A 12,244-nucleotide genomic window follows, 5' to 3' on the forward strand; every position below is an offset into this window, starting at 1 on the left:
TTGAAGAATGAGCATCAGGTAAGAATAAAATCAAAATTTATGTAGCATCAATTTGGAGTTTCTTCAGCTACAAAAGTATGGTTGATAGAAAAATACTGATATTTTTTATGTCCTGAAAAATAAATAAATAAAAAACAAACTTTAGATGAAGATACAGAGTTAATGTACATAACATGCAAAAAACTTCAATTTAATATAGTTTGTATACACTTCTCTTAACCACACATATAACACATACCATTGATATGATATCCCACCACAAGCTACAAGTTCTTCCCAGATTAACCAATTGCTGAGATAAGCCTTTTTATCTATAATTTAACCCCATACCTACACTTTGGTATCAAGAGAAGCATATGCGTCTAGTGAGGAAATGTCATCCAAAAATAATCAAACTAAATGACATCTATTAGAATGCAGCGCAATAACAGATCAAATGACGCATAATAGAGAGCACTGTGACTTCCTTGGACAACAACAACAAGACATTATCAAATGTAATAATCCAAGGAACAAGAAGTGGAAACCTTTCTTCTCCATAAGTTCCAAAAATTATATCTTATAACGATAAGCATTCTAAAAAAGAAAAAGACAAGTAAAAAAGGTAGAGAGAGAGCGCAGAACTATGCAACAAAGAATATAGAATTGCCATGTGGTTCCAATTCAAACAACCTTACCTTCTCAAGCCCTGACAAGTAAGCTCTTGCATGAACACTAGCAACATCATCAACAGAAGCAGGTCTGAAATTTTGTAGTTCAATCATCTCTGATCCACGGAACTGAGCCACATATTATAATATCGTTAATAAAAAAGGGTTTAAGACATTGTTTCATGTAAAAAAATTACAATGTATTATGTATGCTGAAAACAGATCAAAATGTTTTTAATTCAATACTGAGAAAATTCATATTATATGGCTCCCCTGCTTTCTGTCGAACACACACAGATACTTCCGCTTACAACTACAGAGGTGACCATCTAGCATCTACAGGAACTTTCTACTTTCTAGTTTTTTATACCAAAACTGCCCCTCGACCTCTCTTTCTCACTCTTTTATTCATTTTCTTTCTCCTTATTTAGTGTTAGAAAATCACGCAAAACTTTCCTAACATTAGGTAAGACAGAAAAGCCAAACCTTAGTTGCACGAAGCGGGAGCGGGAGCGGGAGCGGGAGCGGGAGCAGGGGAACGTGGCCACTTAGAGGAGTCGTAAATTAGGAGCGCTTATGTATTATTTTTATTAATTATATTTTATTTATTATAATGAATAATAAATTATGTTAAAATAAATAATAAATAAAAATTAGATGTTTTATTTTATAAATTTTTAAAGATTTTTTTATTATATATTATTTAAATAAATTTCTTTTAAACAATTAGATAATTTATTATATGTTAAAAAGTTAAGAAATAATTGTTAAAAAAATAAATAATAAATAAAAATTATATTACATATAATAAAATAAATAATTTTTTATTTTACAAATAAAAATTATATTGTTTATGATAAATTATATTATAATTTATAATTTATAAATTATATTTTATATATATATATATTATATTATATATATATATATTATATATGATAAATTATATTATATAAAATAATGAAATCGGAGAGGGAAAGAAAGAGAGAGACAGAGAGAACAGAGACGAAGAAAGAGAGAGGGAGAAGAAGAGACGCAACATAGATCGAGAGAGGGAGAAGAAGAGACGCAACAGAGACGAAGAGGAGATCGAGGGTGAGAGAAGCGAGAGAGAGAGAGAGACGAAGACCTAGGGCTTCGAAGAGAGGGACGAAGACTAGGGCTTCGACGGGGAAGTCAAACGGCGAGATCGAAGTCGTCGAACGGAGGATCGAAGCTAGCGACCAGGTACTCTCCTTGCCCTCTCAATAGTGCTCCCTTCCCGCATCAGATTCACGTTTCCCTCTCCTCAGATTCGCGATTCTGATGCGATCCTTCCTCAGAAGCGCAAAATCGCGCTTTTTCCTCGAAGTCGTCGCCATCTGAGACGATTCCTGCTACTAAGAGCCAAACTCACATATAGTTCTTTTTTTTTAATATTAATACTACTAGGAAAAAAAAAAAAAAAGAAGAGGAAAATAATGAGAATTCTTGGATTGGCAGTGATGGCCAGACAAGAAGAACCATAATGAAGGAAGGGAATATTGAAGGAGAAGCCTATAATTTGCAGACTAAAAAATGAAGTGCTAGTTTAGCAACTCCCCAAAATAAAGTATTGGCCACCAACTGTGCCAAAAAGTTTGAGTGAGGCATTTATAATATATTTCTACACTCTCCATGTCTGGCCACTCATAAATGGACCGCCCACATGAATGAATAATGTATTAGCAAGCACGTGAGAAGATTTGAGCAAAAGAATTTCCTACTCCAATAGTTACACAAGTCTCTAACAGCTTAAGCATTTGGAGCTGTCAGTTGTTGGAATCAGATCACAGAATGCCTTAAAGCCTTGAAGAAGAAAATAAAAATAAAAAATAAAAAGAAGCATTGACTCTGGTGTAAAGATGCAATGTCTTGACTGCGAGTGTAAGTGCCACCCCCAGTCACCTCCCCAAAATAGATGTACATGGCTGTGGTCTACAACTACAGAAAACAGTGAATATCTTAAGGCAGATGTCATGTACAGTAATGGACAGTTCAAGATAAGAGGGGAAACTTAGCTTTAGTTTTCCTACTTCAATTTTGTTGTTCTCTGCTTTGTTTATATTTCATTTCTTCTTCAGTTCATTCTTAACTTTTTTTTATCTATTGATGTGCTTCACTAACAAATTTGAACACCCAGTTAGAATAAGGAAATTATGTTAGAATAAAGAAATTGTATTCCTTGATTGATGTAATGGGCTGTAATGAGCTGGCCCATAATTCATGCCTTATGGCACTCCTGTAATTATGCTTTATTCTTAATATAAAAGGGGATGAGGTCTCACACATTCCCTATCTCTCTCTCTTCTCTAAACTTATATGGTATCAGAGCCACAATAGGAGGAACCTAATACCAATCACAGTCACCTTGCTTCCACCGAAGGACTGCCCAGGCCACTCAAACCCCTGTCTGGGACAGCCAACCCCTATCCAGGCCACCCAAAGGCAGCTCTTGGCCTTTCGGCCCTTACCCAGTTAAGCCGAAGGTCAGCCGGTTCCATACCAGGGCAGCCGAAGCCTCCTCTGTCCTCCTCTAGGTCTATCGGCAGCCCTAGTCTGTCCCTATAGGTCTGTCGACACTCTAGGAGGCTCCTTAGACCTCTTTCAGTCGTCCCCTCTTCCAGTCGACACTCCTGTGGTAGTCGACTGGTGCCTACAAATGGCTTGAGCCCTTGGTTGTTCATACCCAACCTTTGTCTTTTTTGTTTGTCTTCTTCTCCTTCGTATCTGTCTTCGCCTCTCTCTCCTTCTCCTTCGTCTCTATCTTCTTCTTCAAATAAAACAAAAACAAAAACAAAAACAAAACAAAACCAAAAAATCTATATGAGTTCTTAATTCTTTATGCTTTCATAGTAGTAGTTATGTCTTTCCTTCCATTATTATCTTCCAGGTTTGGGATTGGCATTGTGTTTGAGAGTTACATAGAAGAGTATCCATGGCAGATTCCCTTAATGAGTCCACTACTTCTCAGCCACCTAAGAGCGAGAGTTCTATTATACCTCCTACTATGATTGATAACCTCAACCCTGGCCTAAAAATCACCACCTCTCTATTCAATAGTTAGAATTATCTAGCCTGGTCGCAGAGTCTAACTATTTTTTTGAAGAGCAAAGGGAAGACAAGTTGTGACTAATGGGAGATCACCAACTCTCTCATCATGGGTTGGTTGATACATTCTATGGTACCCGAGATTAGCGAGAGCTACTTGTCTATGGACACTGCCCAGGATATTTAGAAGGCTGTAGCTACTACTTACTCTAGGAAGGGGAACTTCTCCCAAACTTTCAAGTTACGTCACTCCATTGAAAGGTCGGTACAAGGTGAGATGACTATTCTTCAGTATTTTACCTTCCTTAGTAATGGGTGGAAGCGACTTGATCACCTTTAGGATTACAAGCCTGTCTGTCCCACTAATCCTGCTGGTCACTGGAAGTTTGTGGCACAAGAGCAAGTCTTCAAGCTCTGGTGTAGAGTATGATCCAGTTCGGAATAGAATACTTGGCATGGGCGTGCTTTCTTCTCTTCAGGAAGCCTTTGTTTTTGTGCAGAATGAGGAGAGTCATTGCTCTGCTATGCTTCCTTCTACCACTACTAATCGCTCGGCCTTGGTTTCTGCACCCCCTAGCGATGGAGAGTGTGTGATTCGTGATTCGTGATTCTCGTCCTTTCTCTGAGAAGGATAATCTTTTTTGTGACTACTGTCGTAGACCTGGACACATGAGAGAGACTTGTTGGCAGCTGCATGAGACTCCTTTTGGTGGCCGAGGAGACCATCCTGGTACTCGAAGGGGTCGGTTTGGTCAATCTAGAGGCCAAGGGGCCAATGCTCGGGCACATCTTTTAGACACAGTTAAGCCACCATCTTCATCTCCACTTGTCTCACCTGCTGTTGATGTTTCGGGGTTATCTGCCTCAGATTTTGAGATTGCTCTTCACCACTTGCTAGACCGTCGAGCCTCCACTTCCACCACAGGTGCATCCTTTTCGTTCTTTGCCAATTCAGGTAACATGGCTTCCTCCTTATGTGCATTGCTATCTCATACGACTGTGCCATGGATTATTGATTTTGGTGCTTCAAACCATATGTCTAGTTCATCTCATTTGTTCTCAAAATATAACCCCTCCTCAGGTCAAGAAAAAGTGCATATCGCTGATGGTACCATTTCGTATATGTCAGGGAAAGGTTTAATTCATGCCACCTCTTCCCTTCCTTTATCCTATGTCCTCTATGTTCTCAATTTTAGTGTTAATCTTTCATCTTTGAGTTGTATTACTCGTGACTTGAATTGTAGCGTGATGTTTTTTTCCTGATCATTGTCTTTTTCAGGACCTTATCACGAAGAAGAGGATTAACAGTAGTAGAGCGGAACATAGTCGCTACATTCTGGATCATACGGACAGAGCTGGTTCATTCATTTATTCAGTTACCATCCACCAAGGAAGACCTTTGGCTGTGGCACCGTCATTTAGGATATCCCTCATTTCTACTACTTAAGCATTTACTTCCTTCTGGTTTTGAGAAAAATAATGTGTCTGATTTTCGGTGTGAGTCCTACCAACTTGGAAAACAACACAAAGCTTCTTTTGCTCCTTCTATTGATAAAAGTTCAGTTCCTTTTGCTTTGATTTATTCTGATGTATGGATCCCTTACGTTTTGTGTCTTTAAAAGGTCAAAAATAGTTTGTTACTTTCATGGATGACTATTCTAGGGCCACTTGGATATATCTTATAAGAGATAAGAGTGAAGTGTTTTCTGTATTTCAAAACTTTCATAAAATGGTGTGCACTTAGTTTGGAGCGGTTGTCAAAATTTTGCGTTCTGATAATGGGGGGGGAGGGGAATATATTCACTCTGGTCTTGCCAGTTATTTCACCACTCATGGCATTGTTCATCAAACTTTATGCACTAATACTCCTCAACAAAATGGTGTTGCCGAACGAAAAAATCGCCATCTCCTTGATGTGGCCCGATGTTTATCCTTTGAAATGCGTGTTCGTCGATCTTATTGGAGGGGAAGCGGTCCTCACTGCAGCTTGTTTGATTAATCGTCTTCCTACCGAAGTTCTTCACAAACAAACCCCTCTCTTCAAGTTTTGTCCAGGTCCACCACTTTTGGATTCTCCATTCCCCCTAAGACCTTTGGCTGTGTTTGTTTTGTCCATAATCATTCACCCTCCCGTGGTAAATTGGATCCTCGGTCTCTTAAGTGTATTTTGGGGGTGTTTGGTGTAGATTATAGGGGGTGATTACAGCTTGTTTTAATTTGAGAATCTGTGCTAGACTATTTGGTGCAGCTTCTGCTTAACAGCTTTTTAGGCAAAAATAGGTTAAATAAGCTGAGAAAAACTGATTATTTAGAAGTTGGAGAAGGGGTACTTTTGCTTACAGCTTTTTGATTATTAGCTTTTAGCTTGCAATAAACCACACCAAACACCCCCTTTGTGAGTTATTCTATCACTCAAAAGGATTATAAGTGTTATCATCCTCCCACTCACAAATGGTTTGTCTCCATAGATATCACCTTCTTTGAGTCTTAGGCCTCGTTTGGGGACTGACTATTTTAGCCAAAAAGCCAACTAAAACTAGTCACATCACCTCTCTACTTTTCTGCACATCTTTTCGTAAAAAGTCAAAAAGTTACTAAAATAGCCTGTTCCCAAACGAGGCCTTAGTCTTACTTTCTACCCTTCCCCGTGTCACAGTCATCCCTTCAGGGGGAACCTTGATGTGCAGAGATTCTTGTTCCATTACCGCCAGTGGTTGAACAGATAGAGCATGATGAGCCCGTTGTTGTTGTGGAAAAGGAAACAGACAAAGTTTATGCCATAGACAAGGATAGATAGAAAGTCACCTGGATGCAAGAGACTACTTCCTTCCCTCTACTGCCAACTTCTTCTCTAGATGAGTGTCCAAAGTCAACCCCCTCTGCTGAGAGTCCAGGTAATTCTAATGCTTCTATTCCTGAGTTTTCAGATCTTGATGTTTCCATTGGTAATAGAAAGGGGGTTAGGTCATGTACTCAATATCCTATTGCCAATCATGTTTCTTATTCTAATCTGTCTCCCTCATATAAAGCCTTTCTGTCCAAGATTTCTTCTGTGAGTCTACCTAACAGTTTTCAAGATGCTCTCTATATTCCTGAATGGAAACATGCCATGATAGAGGAGATGCGAGCTCTTAACAAGAATGACACTTGGGAGGTAGTAGAGTTACCTAAAGGAAAAAATCCAGTTGGATGTAAATGGGTGTACACTGTAAAACACAAGGCAGACGAATCCATAGAACGGTACAAAGTAAGACTAGTTACTAAGGGCTTCACTCAAACTTATGGAGTAGATTACCAGGAGACATTTGCACCAATTGCTAAAATGAACTCTGTGAGAATACTACTCTCTCTTACAGTAAATTTGGATTGGCCACTTCATCAGTTTGATATGAAGAATGCCTTCCTTCATGGAGACCTCGAAGAAGAGGTCTATATGGATATTCCTCCTGATTTTGCGAATGCTAAGTCCAAAGGTAAAGTGTGCGGACTCCGGAAGCCATTTTATGGGCTAAAGCAGTCTCCTAGGGCTTGGTTTGAAAGGTTTGCTCAAGCTATGCTGAGATATGGGTTCAAGCAAAGTCAAGCAGATCACATGTTATTTGTGAACACTCCCCTCATGGTAAGACTACAGCTCTTATGGTTTATGTTGACGATATTGTTCTGACAGGGGATGATATTGAGGAAATATCTCGATTGAAGGAATACTTAGCCGAGGAATTTGAAATCGAAGACTTGGGTAATTTGAAGTATTTCTTGGGTATTGAAGTAGCTAGGTCCAAGGATGATATCTTCATATGCCAGAGGAAGTATGTACTTGACTTGCTAAAGGAAACGAGAATGCTTGGGGGTAGACCATGTGATACGCCTCTAGAACCGGGCTAGAAACTAAGTGAGGATCAAGGGGTAGAACCAGTGGATAAGGGGAGATACCAGAGGCTAGTGGGCAAGCTTATATACTTATCCCACTCAAGTCCAAATATTGCCATTGCATTAAGCATAGTTAGCCAATTTATGCATGCACCTAGAACTTCTCGTCTAGAGGCAATTATGAGAATTCTGAAATACTTGAAGACTTCTCCTAGAAAGGGTCTCTATTTCTCGAAACATGGACATCTCGATGTGGAAGCATTTATTGATGCGGATTGGGCTAGATCCGTCACTGACAGATGATTAACCTTTGGATATCACACATTTGTTGGAGGCAACCTTGTCACATGGCGAAGTAAGAAACAGAATGGAGTTGCTAGGTCTAGTGCTGAGACAAAATTCAGGGCTATGACATAGGGTGTATGTGAGTTGCTATGGATTAGACTATTGTTGGGAGACTTAGGGATCCATTAGACCGATTCTATGAGATTGTACTGTGACAACAAGGCAGCGATCAACATAACTCATAACCCAGTTCAATATAATAGAATCAAGCATGTGGAGATTGATAGGCACTTCATCAAGGAAAGCTCACTAGCGACACCATATGTACTCCATTTGTGAAAATTGGGGATCAACTAACAGATGTTCTCACCAAAGGAATAGGGAGCAAACCATTTCATAACATTCTCAATAAGCTGGGCATGAGAGATATCTTCACACCAGCTTGAGAGGGAGTGTTAGAATAAGGAAATTTTATTCCTTGATTAATGTAATGGGCTGGCCCCAAGGTTCTGAAAAGCGGTTGCGGTCGCTGTAACGGTGGCGGTAGCGCGGTTGTAGTTGTGGGGTGTAAAGGCCATAACGTAACGGTTGCGGTAACCGAAACCGCAAATTTTTTTATTTTTTGCATAATTTGAAAAAAACTTACCGATACGCATATTTTTTTTCCATGATCATATTTATTGAGTTTAAAATAAATATTGATCAATTTTTGAAAATTTTTAAGTATTATCTAATATATTTCATATTTTTAAATCACTATAAACTGAGTTTTTTACATTTTATTTTAATAATTAATGACTTTATATTATACAAAAAATCAATCACTAACTATTATATATAAGATAAACAATGATAAAAGTAAGAGAATAAATAAGAGCCTAAATATATATAAATATATATTTAAACCAAGCCAAATAAATAATGACCACACTTACTATTATTATTATTATTATTATTTTCAAACAATATATAGATAGACACAAAAACAAAAAGGTTGAGTGATAGCAGCTGAATAGAATAGCATAGGTCTTACAGCTTCAACAAATCAATAACACATTTTCCATCTTCCCTCTTCTCTCTCACTATCTCTTACTCCTCCATTTTCTCTCTTTATCTTCCCTCTTCTCTCTATCCCTCTTCTCCCATTTTTAGCTTTTTTTTTGTGTGTTTTTTCAAAAGAAACAGTTTGAAACTGTTACGTAATGGTGCGTAATAAGCCGTTACGGCTGTTACAGCACCGTTACGACCGCTACGGCCGACACACCTGTGAATCTCAATTACACTGCAAAAGCGGCCGTAACGGGTGGCGGTAACCACCAAAACCGTTACGTAACAGCGTTATGTAACGGTTGCAGCCACTTTTTAAAACTTTGCCTGGCCCATAATTCATGCCTTATGCCACTCCTGTAATTATGCTTTATTCTTAATATAAAAGGAGACGAGGTCTCACGCATTCCCTATTTCTTTCTCTTCTCTAAACTTACAAACCCTAATTAGCAAATCGAATAAGGAAAGCGAAATTATTGGGGTCAAAATCAAACTAAATAATCCATAGATGTTTGAGCTAGGCTTTAAGGTTTCAGTCAACATAGGAGAAGAAAGAGCAGTTGGGAAATAATATGGGTCTGATTTTTTCAATTGTTTGTTCCAAACTTCTAGTAAAGAATATAAAGATATAGGCACATACAATGTTTATTAACCGGAGCGGGCAGGTATAGGTTCTAGTCTGGATACACCCTAAAACCCGTTCTAGATTAAAAATCAGTATATTTTTGTTAAACTGGAAAACCACACAGTTGAACGGCTACCCAGGTGAACCAGTAGCCAACCTCACTGATGACCGAATGTTGTAAAAACCAATCTGGAGTGGCTCGAACACAGCACCTCATGCATGAAGTACAACACTTTACCACCAGACTACAATGGATCTCCATTAAGGCCAAGTTTGGCTAACCTAAAAAAGTACACTTATTTCATCTTTTTATCTTTTTTGGATCACATCAATCAACATCTCCTCTCTACTTTTTCTACACATAATACAAAAAAAATCAAAAAGTGCACTTATTTAGTCTTTCCAAACTTGACCTAAGACTTCGTAAACTTAAATTATAAATTAACTTCAATGCATTTTCCCTCAAGCACAAGTGAATTTTTTTTTTTTTTTTTTACAAATAATCAGTAAATATTTTTATACAAACATATACATTTAGTAAATATGTTTTTAGCTAATCTTAAAATATAAAAATAATTGAAAAGAAAGTATCTTAATACCTATCTTTTCTATTTAAATATATTTATAAGATAATTATTACGTCATGGTTCGATTTTGGTTGACTTGATTGTTGAACTGGTGACCCTTGACCTGGTCCCTTTTCCGGTTTGGTTGACAGTCTCAGTTTCCAAACATTGGGCACATATACATGTAATATATTATATACCAATAAGTAGCCTAAATGGCATATGAACATATAAAATAACAGCAAGTTTTTTTTTTTAATAAATTAAAATAACAACAAATTATTGTTAGAATAGTATATTATTAGTTGGGTTATTTTTTTTTTTTTAGTTATTCTATACCTTAGGGCTCCCTTGTAATTATTAATCTTCATTAATATAAAAAGGGGATGATATCACAATCATTCCCTAATTTTGATTCTCTAAAATTATCATGGTATTAGAACCTAACCCTAACACCTAAACCCATCTACCCATACAATTCCTGTTACCCACCGGAGACAACCCACGCAGCCAGCGACCACCACTTCAGCAGCCGACAAGTCCTCTCTCTCTATCGGCTCAAGCCAACTCCACCCTAAGGGGTTTCAGCTCAAGTCGAGAAGGACCCAGATTTTTTCGTGGTGGGTTGATGTCTGTCTAGGGTTCTCATCACCCTGGTTGGTTGAAATCGACACCAAAGATCACCCTAGGGTTCGAAACTCACCTGGGTTGGTCGAAATCCTCACCGAAGGCCCCTTTTGGTCTCTCTGGCTTCAACCCATGCTCGTGAGTCCCTGTTCATGATCGTGCTCTTGATCATCGCTGATAGACCACCCCAGAAACAATTTTGGGGCCACTGATAAACCAAGTTGCTCTTCCTCACCTGATCATCGTGTTATCCTAGACTCAAATTTTGATTGGTGGCGGTTTCTTCTCTTTAATTTAATTTATTCTTTGGGTCCATTAATGGCCTTGTTAATCTGAATGTTTTATGCTCCCATAATGGCCTGTGTTTGAGTTTGCTTGTCCTCTTTATCCTATCCTCCTAATTTTTTTGTGATTAGTGCAATTTCGTGGGTTAAGATAGTAGTTTTTTGACACCCAGAATCCTAGCCTTAAAATCACCACCGCTCCTTTCAATGGTTAGAATTGCCTTGCCTGGTCACAGAGTCTAACTATTTTTCTGAAGAGTAAAGGGAAGATGGGTTATGTTAATGGCAGAGTTCAAGCTCCAGTGACCATTGACCCAGGTTATGACCAATGGGAGATTACCAACTCTTTGAATATGGGTTGGCTTATTCATTCGATGGTACCAGAAATTGGTGAGGGCTACTTATCTATGGAGACTGCCTAAGATATTTGGGATGCTGTGGCTGCCACCTATTCTCGCAAAGGGAATTTCTCACAGGCATTTGAGTTGCGCCACTGTATTGAGAGCTCTGTTTAGGGGGAGCAAACTATTCTTCAGTACTTCACCTTCCTCACCAACGGCTGAAAATGCCTTGATCACCTGCAGGACTACAAGCCTGTTTGCATTGCTGATTCAGTCGAGTATAGGAAGTTCATTACACAGGAAAAGGTTTTCAAGTTTCTATCAGGTCTCAATGTGGAGTATGATCTGGTTCGGAGTCGGGTTTTTAGGTATGGACACTCTTCCTTCAGTTCAGGAGGCATTCGCATATGTACGGAATGAGGAGAGTCACCGGTCTGCTATGATGTCACCTGTCTCTACTGACCGCTCAGCATTACTGTCTACCCCTAGAGATGGCCTCAGCCGGACTCCCATCCCTCCGTCTGTTGCCAAGGAGACTGTAGTCTGTGATTATTGTCGCAAGCCGCGGCATACTCGTGAGACATGTTGGAAGCTTTATGGGACTCCATTCGGGGGTCGAGGTGATCACTTTGGTTCTAGAGGAGGTCGGTCAACCCAGTCTAGAGGACGTGGCTCTTATCCACGGGCTCATTAGTCTAGTGCCATTGATACAATTGATTCTACTTCCGCTTCCGTTAGCCAAACTTCTGATGGTCTCTCTGGCATGACTACTCATGAGCTTGAAGAAGTTGTGCGTCACTTGCTGGACCGCCGGTCTTCTATTACTCTCAGTACATGTTCCTCGTCGTTTGCTCGCTCAAGTAACTTAATCTCTTCTCCTCGT

The 12,244-nt window shown here is 38.9% G+C and overlaps 1 protein-coding gene across 2 annotated transcripts in view; it reads right to left on the reverse strand.

Annotated features, from left to right (window-relative positions):
- HDA14 (histone deacetylase 14) overlaps positions 1-12,244 on the reverse strand; it is a 40,065-nt gene that overhangs the window by 11,609 nt on the left and 16,212 nt on the right. For both annotated transcript variants that reach the window (XM_028256101.2, XM_028256099.2), the window contains one exon: positions 678-779. In XM_028256101.2, the coding sequence (XP_028111902.2) occupies positions 678-779 (102 nt within the window). The remainder of the gene's footprint in view (positions 1-677; positions 780-12,244) is intronic.

The sequence above is a fragment of the Camellia sinensis genome, chromosome 1, assembly GCF_055761805.1.
Source record: "Camellia sinensis isolate YWXY chromosome 1, ASM5576180v1, whole genome shotgun sequence".
NCBI lineage: Eukaryota > Viridiplantae > Streptophyta > Magnoliopsida > Ericales > Theaceae > Camellia > Camellia sinensis.